The sequence below is a fragment of the Pseudopodoces humilis genome, chromosome 10, assembly GCF_049639895.1.
Source record: "Pseudopodoces humilis isolate 2021_Gansu_Grassland_sample_001 chromosome 10, ASM4963989v1, whole genome shotgun sequence".
Taxonomy (NCBI): Eukaryota; Metazoa; Chordata; class Aves; order Passeriformes; family Paridae; genus Pseudopodoces; species Pseudopodoces humilis.
In genome coordinates this window covers 6,055,027-6,072,308 of record NC_142209.1, presented here as the reverse complement: position 1 = coordinate 6,072,308, position 17,282 = coordinate 6,055,027, and the positions used below count along the sequence as shown (strand labels likewise).

Below are 17,282 nucleotides of genomic sequence, written 5' to 3'. Positions count from 1 at the left end.
ATCTCACACCTTCTGAAGTGATGCAAATTTAGACTAATTTGGATATTGGTGAATTTTGTAGGACCAGCTCTATATGAATCAAAGTAAAAGCAAATAAGTCTAATTCACAAATCACCTCTCCCTGCATGCATACAAAGGAGTTTTAGCAAGTACATTGCTAAATTGAATCTTCAAAGAGGTCTAGGTTAAAATGGCATTGTGCAGCTCTTACAAATGTTGGAGCTTATCCAGCCATGGGAACATAGAAATTCTTGCTCTGAATTTACCCACTCAGAAGCATCTATGCAGCGAAGGAACATAGCCATATTATTCACTGAAAAACAAGTCCAAAAGGTTCACTGTGCAGCATACAAGATTTTTAAAGAAGAAAAAAATCACCTGAACAGCTCCGTATCTCCATCTCTACCTTGTATGATTTATGCACTTACCTTCTCATTGCTTTCTACCTACAAAAAGTTCCCTCTTGTCCTGCCTCTCACCTCTGCTCTTGCTAGGAAGACTTTTAACAAAACCAATAGAAGGCCTCTCACCCTCTTCTCTTGGCTGATTTGGTGTCGTCATTGAGTTAACTGAACCTAAATCACCAGATTACTGATTTTTCTTTTTTGTTTGTCGTGTTTCACAGATCTGCAGTTCACCACAACCCTGTTCCCTCTTAGGCATGCCAATGATGTTTTATTTTCATAACTTGTATTATGAAATATTCCTTGTGGTGGCTTTGATTGGACACTGAAGGTAGCAAGTTCCTAATTTGAAACTGAAAAGCAAGAAAAAGAAACCAGTAAATCAGGTAAGACTCTTAGTCATGTGCAACTTACATTGTTGGAGGAGTATCTGTCATCAAACAACATTTACTACAAACACTCCTATAATCCAGTAAACAAATGTGTTCTGTACTTAGCATCTCCCCAAAGCCCTTCTGTATTAGAAGAAAATTATTTGTAAAACAGCATTCTCCTCTCTTCAGTGCCCAGAAACACCAAAATGTCTAATCTCCAAACAAAGCAGTAAATAAATATTCAAAATAATAAACAGCTAAGCAAGCAGAACATCAGGATGAAGGCAAGGAAATGGGTTTTACTGCCCGTTTTGGCAGTACAATCAGCTCACTTTCTAAGTATTTTGACTTCTGGAGCCAAAGGAAGTGTTACCCTGTGTCTCCTTGAGAGAAGAGCTCTACAAAGTCTCCAGGGACTTGCATAAAGCAAGCAGTGATTAATTGTGAAAATTACTAATAGCTTTCCCAGGTATGGATTACAGAGGGTCCCTAAGGAGGTAAAGGCATCTGGGGCAGCTCCCCTGTGCCCCAGAAACAGTAACTGCTGCTTCTGCTCACAGCCTTTATCTTATCTCCTCTTCCTTCTTCCCCATACTCACACAGTTTCCAGTCTGCCCTAGAAATCTGGAGATGTCAAAGCACCCTGGAACCATTACAGGAAACCATAAGGGAGAAGAGGTGCTGAGCAGAGAAAACAAGCATAAAAGGTAGGAGACAGCTCAAACATTTCACTTGAGTCTGAAACAGATTTTTGTGATTCTGATTATAGATTACAGGAATAGGTACGATGCACCTGCCATCTGACAAGTACTGAGAGGATCAATCTCATAGCACAGCAAATTCTGTATTTATATTCGATATTTCAAAGCTGCTTTGATGTTAAAAATATCAACTCTGTGGCCCCCCTAAGAAATGCCAGAGTAAAGCTATTATTAAAATGTCTGTGAAATGGTGGTCAGCAAAGCCATTTGCCATGTTTCTTTCATGAAAAATACTAAAATACACTGACATTTTTTAATAAATACCAAGCATAGCAAAAAGAGGGGACGACTGATATTACCACTAACACAATCTGACAGATTTAATACAGTATCATGATTTTTGACTACAAACAGAATACTTGTCCTGTGACAAGTCACACTATTTTCTATCTCCTTCGAGAAAAGTAATTTAAATTAATTGTGGAGCTCATCATCATTTTCTGCGCAGTCAGTAGAAACAATGAAGGTCCTGTATGAGGCAGCAGGCAACAGGGCTAAGTTCAAAATGGATTTAAGGATGCCACAAGTAATAATTCTGTTGCATAATAGTACTACAAATGCGTATTACATAACCCAAAATGCTTTTATTCATCCTAATTGTATTGTTGGGTCTCCTTTCACACTGTAAAGTTTGCTCACACAGTACACAGAAATTAAATCTATACCACGTCAGGAAAACAGTGTAAACTGCCACTGTATCCAGTGTAAACAACAAAGCAAGAATGATAAATTACTAATAGTATTAATAGCTGGAAATTAAACATGTCAGTGAGGGGAGATGAAATACCTTCTGACAGAGGAGAAAATACTTAGCAGAAGACTGCTTGATATTTTAAAGTAAACTGAACTCAGAACAACATATTTTTGTGCAACAACAAATACCCAAGAAATGCTGTTACATGTCTCATAATAATTACTGTGAGTAATCTCTAATGCCAAGTTTAAAAGAAATAGGCTAGTAGTCAAAAAACACAGCATGAAAACATACCTAAACTGCTTTATAAACTTCATTTCCATAGCTGTGCTTTCTAGTACCCTTTGTTTTGAAACTGAGAAGCCTATCCAGGGTGGGGTCTGAGTAAAAAATGCAGTAATAGGAAGCTAATGTTTCATAATATTAAGTGTTACCAGCTTGAATATTTATTTACATGCTCAAAGAATCCAAAAATATTAACTCAATCATTAGTCCAGACCAAACTGCATTTATACTATATTATCTAGACATCACAAGGGATAGAGTATGGTATCTCCTGATGTTCTCCTGTATGCACACACCCCGCTATAGAGCCCCCTGGCTGTGACTGTGTTGGGCTACATGTGCAAGCAATGGCAACATCCTTGTCCCAGTTGTACAGGTATTTTCTTTATGAGAAATTATGCATTTCACCGGACCAACAGAAGTGTGTAACAACTAAACTACCACACACCTACACAAATTACTGCATTCTCCTAACCAGAGCACCAGTCATGAAACCTCCTCTTCTGCCCCAGCACAAACAGTACAAGCTGGCCCTGAACCCTCTGCAGATATTTTGTGTTTTGGTTTAAAAACACTACGTTGCACTTGAACTGAAATCCTTAAGCGATGGACATAAATCAAAACACATAATTATGTGGAAGTATTGAGTCAGTATGCAAAGTAAGTATAGATTACAAGTAAGGGGAGAAAAAAGGGAAAAAATGACAGATAAATCAGAAGTTGTCCACATTGGTTTGATTTTTCTTCTTTTTTGAGGGGGTTGTTTAATTACCCACCAGGAGTTAATAGCATACCTTTGCTCTTCTCTGTCCTCTTCTCCCTGACCACCTGATGTTTTCCTGAACAAAATGCCTGTTTTTGCAGGAAGGATGCAAACCTCATGCTTTAACTAAGTGTGCAAATGAATGTGAAATGTAAAAACTGTTCATTCACATTTTCTCTGCTTCAGAGAGCCAGGAGTCCGGAGCACAGTCAGAATCAATCTGAAGCACTCCACTGGAGGAATACAAAGGCCTAAGATCTGCCTTCCAAGAGAAACACATTGTTGTTACTCATGGGGCATTTCCAACAGCAGCGCAATGGCTGCCATCTCCAAACCAAAGACACCGGCCCTGCCCTAAAGGGCTTCTACTCTAAGAAACAAAACACGTCAGAGGTACAGCCAGAGATTACTACAAACCAAGCAAACAAAAGCAGAGGTATATCTTCATAATCATTTTCTTCCTGTATTTGCATGGAATATTTAAACCAAGTTTCAAATGCACCTCAGGAGCATTTAGTTAATTAATCTCTTTTGCACTGAAGATAACAGCACCCCAACATCAACACATCTCTGAAATGTTATGAAACTCATCTGACAAGTTCTATCCACAGGAATCCTCTAAACAACTGAAGGACATTCTGCACTCAATTTGAGTCAAAAGAGAAACTCAATTTACTCAATGCATGCATGTTGCAGTCCACAACCTCAGGATCGCGTCCAGGGAAGCTGCAGGGTTCTGGGGACCAGCATGGAACGCCAACGAGACGGGCTCCCGGTTCATTAAACCATTTATTCAGCATGAGAACAAACTCAGGTCCAGAACAGAGAGCCCCGACAGAGGCAGAGCTGGGGTTTTTGAGGGACAGGACTCTTGAGGGTCTCCACCCTTGAAGGTGGAGTTCAGGGTGAGGGACCACTAGAAACACACCAAGGGAGAAACCACCAGGGACTCAAACCCAACCAGAACACCTGGGCCACCCGTCACAAGGAGTTTGGGGTGGGACAATGTAACTCTTTGCCTCACCCTAAGCAGGTCCTACACATGCAAGCTTTTGTAGGGCATAAACCATATTTAGGAGGGAGGAAAACGCCAGCTAGCTCTAATGTGATGGTCTATTTCTGCTTTAGGATTTACAGATACTAACAAGGAGCCACTGGGATCTGGCAGGCTAATAAGATCTACCACAAGTCTCCAGTTTGAAGCCCAAGGGCTATTTCAAAGCATTCAATCATTCCATATTGTTCAATCATTCTGAGATATTTCAAAGGAAAATGCCACTTGGTAATAAAAACATGTTGTTTTACTTGCACAAAGAGCCCATGGACTCCCCAAAAAGGAAGAAACAGCTACTGACTGGAAGAAAGGTTGAGTAGGGCGAAAAGCAGTACAAAGCAGGTGAGGGGGTGGGAAGGGGAAAGAAAATAATCCTTTAAACTGCCTTCAGACCAAAAAAGGTGGGAAGAATATAAGAGAAAAATAGATTAAATACACCGTAGTAACAGGATTACTCTACAAAAGCACTTGAAATGCCTATACCTCCTTAGTGCCGTTTTGGCCCAGGGGCAGCACATGGCAGTGACTGCTGTCATAGCCACGTGCAGGACAGCCATGGAGGTGGCACATAGGAAAAAGAACTCCATCAGTTTGCAACCCAACAGAGCAAAAGGTTAGTGAATGTCACCATGCAAAGTGGCACAAACACCTGAGGTGGAGCTGCCAAATCTCATTTTCATTGCCGAAGCTGCTGAAGGGGAGCTACACTCTGATGTGCAACAGATGGCCTATGCAACTAAACAGAGATTAATGTGAGAGGCCAGAAAAAAAGTCTGCTGAAAGTCCTACCCTCAGACATCCCACAGTGGCACACAAAACTGAGAAAAGACCTGAAGGGTTGCAGTACGTAGAACATTACATATTTCAGTGCAATGCTTGGAAGCGACAACAAAAAACAGACAAAAAAATGTCTGAGGAGCCCACATGTAGAGTACCCTGTTCTGCTCAAGTTGCCTCATTTTTAAAGTAGCTACTGCAAAGCTGAATGGGCAATCCACACAATTCCTACTTTTGCAGAGTCTAAAACTGCACAGATGCAAAGTTTTGCTTTACACACATTAAAAAAGCAAGCTCTGAGCACCCAGAGCACTCCTTAACCAGGAGGAGGTTGCAGGGCTGCTGGAAAACCAGCCCACACCAAACTCCTGTAGCATGTGGCAATATGGCCCTGACACCTCCTGGGCATTAAAGTTCTCATGATTCTTTTGGTAAGTACCTGTGTTCTATCTTACTCTCCCTCATTAAACATCTGCTGCAAACAAATTGAAACTAGAACTTTACAAACAGCCACACATAATAATTGCCATTTTAAACTAAACTAGAGGTTTTCCCTCCTCTAACAATGGCCAGGTGCTATAGAGGAAGATGAAGAAATAACACCCAGTCTAAATGAGAAGACTCTTCCCAGCTGCAGGACGCATTTCTTTTATCCCCAAATCACAAAAATTAATGTACTGTGATTTGAATCTCATGCATTTGTTCTTATTATTTATAAAAATGTTCAATCCTTTCTGAATCCTGGATTTAGTTGGACTCAATTACTTCTGCTAGCAGCAAGCCCCTTCAGGTTAATTACACGCAATGTAGAATCACTAATTTCTTTCCCCCCTTGCTCTCTCCTGGAGACAACATGTCCCTTCTCTACTCACTGTTTTGAAGGCTTTTCCAATATCCTGTTCATTGCCAAAATGGAGCCTCAGTCCTGTGAGGATTTTTTGTTAAACTTGCATGTCAACCCCAGTTGCACCAAGACACAAATATAACAGTTCTCATCTTTTTGGTATCTCCAAATCCCTTTCCACCTGTGGATCCCCTTTCTAGCTCTCCTACTTTGAGACGGGGGAATAAGCGAGGAGCTACTTCACTCCCGCCTTCCCTGCTGTAACTTGGTATTTGAGCTTCCTTTCACAACTGCTATTCCATGGGGAGAAAATGCCTCCACAGAACTCTGGACTCAGAAGTCCAGGTCTTCTCCTCAAATGGTTTTAATTAATTCACTTCTGGTCCTAAATTGTTTCCATGTGCTGCTGTGCCTTGCTAAGCAGCTGCTCCCTGCTGCATGTATCACATGTGAAGAAGCTATCCATGTGATAACACTATGAAGCCACAAAATAAATATTACCATGCAGCTCTGACACCTAATTCATCTCCCCCGACTTTTTTAATGGTTCAAACCCTTCAGCAGCCTCAAAACCTCAGTGTTTTTGAAGTCACATTGTCCCAGAAACACTTTTTCCCCATCTCTTTCCCACCTCCCCAGCGAAAGGGGAATCTCCCAAACCCAGGCCACACCACTGAAGCTGAATTTTAATCCCTATCCAAATCCTATTTTTGTGCTGTGTTACATTACAACATCCAACACAGTCAGTCTGGAGAAAATCTGTAGCCATGCTTTGAAAGTTACTTGGGTGAAAGGTGCTTTAAGAATGCAAGACCATTATCACTTCACTTGGATATGTTTCTGCTTTCCTTGCAGTCCCTAAATCGCCACCTATTAGTAGCATGGTGCTAAACTGAACTACAGTGTTCAGGCATTAGCACGAGATCAGTTTGGTCCAAAGTAAAAGGATTTTCATAAACAGTAAATGGATTTCCATGTGCAAAACATATAATTCCTCACTAAGGCTTTAAAACTTCATTTAAATTTTAAAGAATAATTTTTAAAAATTAAAACTAAACATACATCCTCATTCATCAATAAAATTCTTATTCCATTAGGTCTAAAAACTTTACACAGACATTATAGTTGAGCCCTACATGCTAGTATACCACCCAGGAAGAATTACAAGTCACTTCTGAAGAGCTCGTATGGCTTAACATAGCTTAAGCTTGTAACATGGCTTAAGCTTGTATGCTTAACATAGCACTTTTTGGGGTGAACCAAGTGCAAAAGTACTTTTTGGAGACTGCAGGAGCAAACCGTGACATTTCCAGAGACAACTGCTGGTGAGATGCTCAACCCTTCAGGAGTGAGGCTCCAATTCCCTTTAGGAATCATCTTTTACAACCTTTGATACTATCTTAATGTGGTAGTAACACACCTTTTGCCCCTGCTTTACAAGACACTACACAGTGACACTACACAAAGACAAGCAAGAGCCGATCGAGTTATCGTTTATTTACCCCGTTACACAAAATAACCCAGTTTTCTCCAATGGGCTAAGCCATTGTCGACTACTTTGTGCTGGGTTCTTTACACAGATGCACCCTTACCATGCTGGCTAAAGGAAACTATATATTTAAAAAACAGCAGTAGTAAAAGGTGCAAGTTCAAAGCATGCATTTACACACAAATTTTTATTAGCTTTACAAAGGTTAAATTTAAATCCAAGTGTGACTAACATACTTGAAATGCTTCAGCCTGTTCCTTAAAACCCAAACAGTGAAACTAATCGTTTCTCCAGGGCTGTTCTCTGCACAACATTTCCAGTCAGGTTCATGTGCTGCATCTCACAGGCTTTCCAATGAAGCATAGCTATATTCCTTGCCAACTCTTCCTTAACCTAAGAAGTGACCTAGATCTAGCATTCAGAAAGAAAGTGCCAGTTCCATTGCAGAGCAAGCAAAATTTGGGGGTTATTCCTCTCACTTACTGCTCCTTTAAAGAGCAAGCAAGATAACATTCAGTGATGTTAGCAGCAAGACAGTTAAGGCACTGGAACTCAGAGAGAACCTGTAGCATCCAAGTAGCACAGTTTTAAAAAAACAGTCATCCTGGCTGTCAGAGGAACTCCCAGGTGAAAGCAATTACAGCACAGGATGTCATTCTAATCCTGCATGACACAGGTAAAATGCCAAGGGCAAGTTTTGTCCATGAGCAGGCTGGCTGGGAGATATCCAAAATGCAGATACACACAACCAGTGAAGCAACTGAACAGTCTCCAGCAGCTTTACTCAAGAGGCTCCCTTAATGTGTTATTCCACTTGATATAAGAACCATTAGCAAGAGGGGCTGCTGCACAGCCCCAAGAAGGGAGGCTGCCCCTGTCTCTCCCTAGTTCCTCAAGGCTGTGCCAGGGTATTTCAGCCCTTACTCAGTCTTCCTAACACCACAGGATTAAAGCACTGCCACCCTGTCATGCTTTGGCAGTTTGGAGTTGGAGGTTTTAATTTCAACTGAGAGCATAACACTGTGCTACAAAGCCAGTCACCCTTCTAATTATGCATTTTGGATTTGGAACTGGGAAAGTAATGGATAGTAATCTTTCAAGCTTCCTTTTTAAAACTCTTAGTAGGCTTAGTTTTCATTTTTGAGTGTCTGTTGCACACACAGCCTCTATTAACCATCTGATGACTGTATCCAAGACTGCTACTTAGGATATCCCTGGAGCCTAAACCAGGAAGCGAGGAGAAAAATATTCCATAAGAAGTCATTAATAAGGGCTACGAATAGTACCATGGTACTATTACACTCACAACTGAAGGAAGGACAGGAGGAGCCTACTCCAAACCAAAAAAAACAAGCTGAATGAGATGCCAAAGCTTTCTTTTGGATAACTGTGTACACATCTATAGATAAAATCATTCAGTTCCCTCTGAATACATTACTTTGTGGGTCTCCAGCATGCAACAGGCATCTTTCCCCAAGCAAAACCAAAGTGAGCACACCTCATCCTTCTTCCTTCTCCAAGATAGCTCCTCAGAGACTTTGGAGCAGACAGTAGCACAGCTCAGTTTCCATAGGAAGCCTGTCAGCTCCTTGGGAGCTGTTTTTCTGCTTCTGCCAAATATACAGCCAGAACTACACCCTGGCCTTGATCTCGGCAGTCAGGATAGGCTGAAGGAACCTGATTAAAGAGTCTGCTTTAGCCAAGTGACCAACACATGCTCTAAATCAAGAGACAGAACAGCAAGCTGCTTGCTGTGCAATTGTACTGTGGTCAGCCAAGCCATTGCCTGCTGCTTCCACAGGAAACTACACTCAACCAGAACATCTGTGATCTACGGGTAAGATGAAAAAGAGATCACAGAAGGCTCAGAAGGGCATGTAGGAGGGTAGAAGGAGGCTCAGAGAAAATGTGAGGTTTTGCTTCTTCCTATATGTTGATGATTCCAGGCACCACTTAACCCATAGTTACGAGGTCTGTGCTGGAAAGAAAGAAATCCAGACTAAAGCTTCTTTTTTGACATATTGATTGAGTCATACAGATGGCTGCATCCCAGGTCCCAATTGGGATACAGATTAGTTAGCCACAAGTTTTTGCAATGTTCTTCTGTCTGAACTCTCCAACTCAAGCTTCCTGCCAAGTAATAACAGTGCTAAGAAAACACACAAATATTAAGTAATACATCTGCTGCTTTTCAGTTTTCCCCTCTTTTAACATTTTAAGGTACTGAAAAGCACCCTTCTAAGAGTAGTTCATTGACAATTTTGGAAGAACATGTTCTACTATACACCAAACATTGTAATATTAAAGACACTTTAAGAAAAGCTATATTTTGCACCCATCTCTGCCTGAACAAACCCCAGAGCCCAAAGTTCAGCTCTAGCTAAAAAGAGAAAGCAAAAAGTAAAAACCAAGTTTCTAAAATCTCTTCTAGATGTTTAATCCGTGCCTAATGAAACCAGGTACCCTGGCCATAAGTGAGCAGACTATTTATCTGCTGTCTGGATATTTAAGATTCAAAGGAAGAGGAGTTCGTGTCATCCATCAGTAAAGCAAGAAACTTGATGGCACCCCAAAAGCCCAGCAATCATTTCAGGTGTGGAGAATCAGCACTGAGACTTGGGGAACTCCAGTTCCTGGTTTCATTTCCTGTGACATTTCCAATGACCTCACACATTGTAGGTCTCTTCCCTCTTCCTCACTCCTTCCTAGATAAAGGACTGATAGGAAAGACATTTGCAAGTATTCAGAAGCCACTCCTGCCTGACCAGCTCATTCCTCACCATTCCCTCCTCTCCCAGGGCTGTATAGGTGGCCTATCCGTCCCTAACTCCTGTAATGGGGAGATAAAACACTCTAGCTGCTTAACAGGGGGCTCAACAATAGTTACTCCACAGCATTTCAAAACTTGGTTTGCTTCTATTTTAGTAATCTTGTCCACCTGCCCACACCACAACCATGCATCTATTCTTCCTGCATCACTCCTCCTCCTTCCCCAGTTCCCCCCATCTCTCCACATACTTCTCTACCTGCTGCTTTTTCCCTTCTCTTCAACTGTTTACTATTTCCCATAGATCACCAGCTGGAGTTCACCTCTCCACACCATTCACACTATCAGCATATTACTCCTGGCCACAGAAATTCAGGTATTTAGCAGCTGATCTACTTTTACATCCCCTCTTTGGCTGTTTTTACCTACTTCTGGCTACAGTATGACTCAGCTCATCTGATTTCATTTCACGCGTACCTGACTGTCAGTCCAAGATCAAAACACGTCCCCCGCCCCCCCAAAATTGTCTCTTATGCTTTGGGGCCTTTTCTTCACAGACAATAGCACCATCCTCTTTGACATCCAGCCTCTCTATGGGCTGGATTCACATCCTCAGAGGGAAGCTGAATCTCATTTTTCAGGCTCTTTCTGAAAATTAAGTTTTAAAACACAACATTCTCTTTCTAACCACATCATTCAAATTCCTTACTGTGCTCCCAAACCTTCCCTTACAGTTATCAACCTGCCTTTTCTTCTAGCCTGACATAATGCCAAACTGATGATGATTGTCCACCCCAAATCCTCCTCATCCCCTCTTCTGAGTGTGTGCCATCCATATGTACAAATCTCGACTTTTCCATCCTTTTCTCTCAGAAGGATGTCAGCCCATGTATCTCAGCTTCCACGGCTTTTGTAGCTTGTTCCTCTCTCTCCTGGAAACTTCTCAAAATCTATCGTGGAAACACAAAAACCCACTCTGTTTTCAAAAAAATGCATTCATGCTTTCTCTGGTTGAATCCAGGATGTGTTTGGGAGGGATTCTCCCTCAATATTTCTTGAAGGTACACTTGACTTTTGAAGCTTTGATACCAATCATCAGCTAAGACATATGTACAGACAATCCTCTTTAAATATCTCATCTGCACATTCTTTTAAGTTAAAACAGTGTTTTTGTGCAGTATCTCTCACAATACTGAGCTCCCACTAGAGCTTTTAATATTCCCTAATACTCTAGTGCTTAAAGTCTTAAGCTACACTAAATATTTAGTGACTAAGTATGTAGTGACAAAAGCAGTGGCTATTATTAGCATCCTTTGATGTCTAATATTAAATTTAAAGCCAAGAAATTCAGTGATTATCCAAAAGCCTCATACTTCTGAAAGTTTCAGAACTGCTGATGCCTGCTTAAGTCACATCCTTTTCTCTTTTACTTTTGCTAGTTGTAGAAGTTTGAAACACAAGAAAGACATTTTTGTCTTTCAGTAGGCAAGAGTCTAAGGTGCTTTAGCTGGAATCTTATGATTGGCCTTTAAACAATCCATTCTCTCATTACACGGCCAACCATTCAGTGACCCTGGATGGGTTCTTAGGATGGAGAATTTTAGGGAAGGTTAATTAGACTTGACCTGCCACAACAAACCAGAAGCTCAGTGCCTCAGAAGGAGTCATATTGCTAAGTGGAATTTTACAGGCCACAAACTGACACTGAGAAAAAGTTTTTTAAAAAGTAAATCCAGGCATGCATATGATTGATAAGAGAGTTACTGTGTAGGCTCAATACTTGCTGATGTACAAATAGGTTGTTGACCTTGAATCTTCAACCTAAGCCTTAGAGCACCATCAAAAAAATTAAGACCAATATTGCTAAATCCAACACCTTGTTAATTTAGTGCTAATGAGTTTCAAAGCATAGGAAAAAAAACATAAACCCTTATAAACTCCAGATTAAAAAAAGTCACCTGATGATAGTTCTAAAAGAGACAATTTGGCTTTTTAAAGCCAAACTGCTGGGGGCAGGGATAGCTCTTCATAAATAGTCCTCTGGGTTAGAGGCTATTTATTGATTTCAGGACTACAAAAAAAAACATTAATAAAACAAGACATCAAGAAGAGCTTAAAATACTTTGTTCTGAAGAGCTTAGGGGAAACAAACAGCTCAAAGGTTCCAAAATATTTTTAAATAATATACATAAGATTTGGGTTTTTTGCTCATGAAAGAGGCCAGACTGGAAGCTGAAGTCACAGATTTATGCCCAGAACAGGTGTGGATTTCTCACACATTGTCTCCTTCCCCACAAACATTCTAACCTGAAAAAACCAACAACATCCACAGGAACCTGACAGTCCCAAGTCCTCCTATTGGGATGGGCAGCATCAGCTGTGGGGATGACTGCAGGAACATACATGCTGCCTTCGAGAAATAGGACCAAGGTCTGGCAAACTCCTTCTATTACAAGGAACAACACAGCCCAAGCAGGAAAAAAAAAATTCTACTTTTCTGAACTGTGTTTATGAGACACACTCAAAATGATCTTCACTTCTTACACAAAACGAGCCAGGAAAGTTGCAGGAGTTCAAATATACTTGGTAGTATTTTTCCTGGTAAAAAACAGGAACCAGAAATGGGAAATCTGCCACTCAGGGAACCAGATTTGAAAGTATCTGTTCTGATTAGTACTCTGTGTACTTCTTGGAAACATGGGAAGGGGAGACTCTAAGCACGTTCTGTATACAGGATAGAATTTGCTTATTTTTCCTGACTCTGGTTTCAGCTCTGCTGTATTGCTTCATGTCACAGAAGCTTCACAAGAAAATGGATATAAATCTCAATGCAGTTTTAAAAGTCTTAAAAATACCAACATGGATACTACATCAAGCCAACTTCTTATATTACTGTCTTTGATCCTAAAGAAAAAAAATAAACATAACAAAATACTATGAAAGTTATATACATCTCCTGAAGACCTGGTCCCAGCTGCCATAGCTGCACTGATTCCAGTGAAGTGAGGATATTTTTTATCAGCTGGGGACTTGGCCTGAAAAAGGTGAAGGCACTCAGCAGCATGTCAAATCAACAGTGTGCATTTAAGCTCATTTTACTTACCATTCAAAGCCTTCATGCTTTGAAAAATAGTACAAAGCTGTAATTCTTGCAGAAACACTAAGAAAGCAATACAGAAATAAGACCCAAACCAATATTCCTTTAAGTTCAGAGGAAGTTCTGCTGAGTTTGAGGGACCTTCACCAGTCAAAATAATGTAACTATTTGTTTGGAGACCTGAGATAGGTTCCTGACAGCAGAAACGAGCCATAGTCCAGTCTGAAATAACTGTTAAATGTTCAGCTTCTCAGGCCATAAGCTAGGATCCTTATTTCTGCACCAAGAATCACCTGATACATGGCCACAGCTGGTCAAATTGTTTTTACAGGTCAAGAAAAGTCAACAGAAGGAGAGTGTTATTTCAGACCACGCAGGCAGACTAGTTCAGCATTTGGTTTGTTCTTTTTTGTTTTTAAATAATGAGAGCAGTCAGTGCTAAAAGTTAATATTGTAACAATTCCTGTGGAATTCAGCTCCCTGGAGACTGCTCCGAAGTCCATGAGCAGCCTGCCCCCAACGCCCCCGTGCTAGCTTCACTTACCCCCAGCCACCTTGCTCCTTTGTTGGCAGCCTGCTGAATCTGCACTTTTTTAAGGGTGACATTGTAGACAGCTCCATCTTCTACCTCTTCACCCCCATCCTGAAATGTGGTCTGCCAGGAAAAAGAGAAAGAAAAATAACATGAAAAAGAACGTTTTCCTCCTTCTGCTGACCACAATCTATCCCAGGTGCTCTGCTGCTCCGAGCAGAGCAGAGGAGATGGGCAGCACAAAGTAAACACAACATTCAAAGCAATCCAGGATGCCCTTAGGTTGTGGGAGCACTTGGAGATATTCTTGGCAAGATTCCTGTGGTATCGAGGTACCCTGACTTTCCATACAACTGTTTTTCCCAGACTAGCACATATTTTAAAAAGTTGCATAAAGTCTTCTAAGGAAATAGTTTGGTTTTGATTAACAGTCGTCTCTTTCCTCCCCGCGTTTCTACAGCAATTAATCTCTTCGGCTTTTCATTTAGGGAAGGATTCGCACTTTTAAAACTGCTGAATTACTTCGGCAGACAGCCTTGAATCTTTGAAGCTACAGAGCACTTAAAACACAGCGACATTTTAATTCTCTTGAGAAGAAGTGATCTGAAACGCTCGTGATCTGCCCTCACAAAAACCCATTCTTTCAAGAACAAGAAAAAAACTGAAGGATAATGAAGCAAAGTGCAATGTCTTTCGAACTTCCAGCAAACGTGTGATGTAGCGGCTCTGCTCGGAACCGGGTACAGCATCGCTGGGCACAGCAAATCCTGGTAGCAGGCACGGCACCGCTGATCACGGCATCGCCGGCATCGGTCGGACACAACACCCCTGGCACTAGGCACATCATCGCCGGGACCGGGCACAGCACCGCCGGGCCTGGGCACGGCATCGCTTGGCACGGCCTCGTCCGGCACCGGGCACAGCATCCCTGGCACTGAGCATCGCTGGGCAGAGGGACCGGCGGCAGGGCAGGGGACGGGACAGGCGGTTACCATTTTCGCTCTCCACAGCAGTTTCATCCTCGGTGTCTTGCCGGGCGCCTGGCCGGACGCGTCGCGCTGCGCCCGCCGCGGGCCGGGCCGAGCCGAGTGTCTCCTGGCTGGCGCGGGAGGGATAGAGCGGGGGCAGGACGGACGGATGGACAGGGGGAGGCGGCCGTTCCTGGCGCCGCCTCGGCCCGGCCAGGCCCGCGCAGGATTTCCTGTTTATGGCCGCAGCCCAGCTCACAGCACCCTGCCTGGAAGTGCTGCCCCGGCAGCCCCCGCTCGGCTCCGCATGCAGCGGACGCCTCCTGCCCGCCTCCCACAGAAGCACCTCCTCCTCATCTCTCTCTTCCCCTCTTTCCCCTCCTTCTCTCCTCTGTCGGTGTCCGGGCAGGGCCGAGGGGAGCAGGGGCCGTCGCGGGTCCGGCGTTCGGGCTGCAATGAGTTTTAAGCTATGCTTAACTTAAAAAACTTACTTCTGCCAGTTGGAAAGTAAGGAAATTAAAGGTTTCAGTAAGCTCTGCCCGGCAATCGCCGACACTGTCCTCACTTTTACCTCGACTTTTATCGCTCACAAAGAAGCACCCGTGAGCCACGCACCTGTGGATGCTTTTATGATAGGCACCTGCGTGCTGACACGACGATCTCAAGACACCCTAAAAACCCCACTAACTTTGTTGCCTCCTGAGCTGTTTTTAGTTACCTTTAGTTAGCTTTTTGGGACTTAAAATAGGGATGATTCAAGTGCACAAATTGCCGTGCAAGGCAACGAAAGTGCTAAGAATTGAAACAGAGCTCAGACCTCCCAAATCCCGACACTGATCTCCAGCATGTTCCTGTTTTATTTCCTCCAGTGTTAGTACCGATGACCTGAGGAGCATTGCAGGCTTAGGGGCTGTCAGCACTTATGCCTCTTAAAACGAGGAATCATACAGAAGCGAGGAAGATTATTTTCAGCTATAAAACCAAGATTGAGCTGTGTGGTCAAGGTGCCCTGATCTGATCACTTGCCAGGCTGTGCTTTTAGTTTACATGTGTGATCCTGATCTGGAATAAACAGACATCGATAACCTGACTCAAATATACTGCACCTACAAACTGAAGTGTAGATTTCTCAGAGTCCTGTGGCTTCTCCTGTAAAACTGCAAAGAGCATTCTGAATGTTTTAGATTTTGCAAACCGCTCTTCCACGTCATAATTTTAATGTGTAGAAAGCAGAGTGTGCATTGAATCCCTCGTGGCCAGCTCAGTAGATGTGTGAGTACCTGCAGAGCAAATTGCCATTGAACAGGACCAACATGCCAGCATATGCAAATGCATATCCAGCCACAAGAAATACAACACCAAAGCCAAAAAATTACTCTGAAATAAAAGCTTTTTTGTTTGATGATGTCCTGGTGCCACACTACATGCACTACCATCACTTTGGGTACCTGTCACAAAGAAATGGCACTTATCTTTCCATTTCTTCACTAAAAAGAAAATGGCAGTGAGTTAATACAGTGGGAAGGAGCTCCTCTATTTGATGCTATTTTGTTTCTCTTGAATTACATGTTTCAGACTGGAGCCTTACAGAACACCTTATGGACAGACAACCTCAGGACTTTCCATTCAAGGAAGAGTACAAGCCCTCTCAAAAATTATGTTCCTGAATCCTCTTGACCACTGACAAATGACAGAGAGAACCTCCATCAGGAAGGACCAGCAGATGATCTCATATGGTTTAGCAAGCAGCAGAAAGCTACCATTTTTATTTATTGGATTTGCCATTAGTATTGCACAGAATTAGATTTTCTTCACAGATTATTTTTAGGGAGATACAATGCCCAGACTTTAGAACCATTGAATTCTTTAGATTGGAAACCATGTCTGAGATCACAGAGTCCAATCATGTCACAATGAAAGGTTACAGAAGGGGCAGTAATCAGACATTCTATTGATAACTGTCTTGTCCTTGGGAAAAGGATATTTCAAGGCCCCTAAAAATCTGCTTTGTATATGCAAAGACTGATTATTTAATACTGGAAAAGTGAAAAAGCATATGTAACACTTAATTACATTTAAAATCTATTATATACTGTACAACCACTTATTTGAGACCAAGAGAGAGTCCAAATGCACAGAAAAACATGAAGAGCAACCAGACTGATTAATCTAAAAGATGTTCTGTAAAGATTTCAAGGACAGAAGAAAGCCTGAAAATGAGGAAGAAGAGTTTACAACTCAGTTTAGTAGAACTGCTGGTTTGCTCTTTTAGCAGATTTTAATCACAAAACTGATCTATAAATGATCATAGATCATTCCAATGAACCATACAGTCAACACTGTATTAAACATTTCGTTCTTTCCAAATTATGTTCACATGTAATAACTACATTCCTGCCATAATCAAGCCCTGTGCCTGCCCTTTTTTACCAAAGCAGAATTGTTCCTCTAATATATCTGAGCACACTGTCCC

The 17,282-nt window shown here is 42.0% G+C and overlaps 1 protein-coding gene across 2 annotated transcripts in view; it reads right to left on the bottom strand.

Annotated features, from left to right (window-relative positions):
• The window catches only part of RGL1 (ral guanine nucleotide dissociation stimulator like 1), a 54,673-nt gene extending 39,602 nt beyond the window's left edge, over positions 1-15,071 (bottom strand). For both annotated transcript variants that reach the window (XM_014260034.2, XM_088060732.1), the window contains exons 1-2: positions 14,834-15,071; positions 13,854-13,964 (exon numbers count right to left, since the gene is read on the bottom strand). In XM_014260034.2, the coding sequence (XP_014115509.1) occupies positions 13,854-13,964; positions 14,834-14,860 (138 nt within the window). In that variant the 5' untranslated portion in view covers positions 14,861-15,071. The remainder of the gene's footprint in view (positions 1-13,853; positions 13,965-14,833) is intronic.
• Between the last annotated feature and the right edge of the window lie 2,211 nt (positions 15,072-17,282).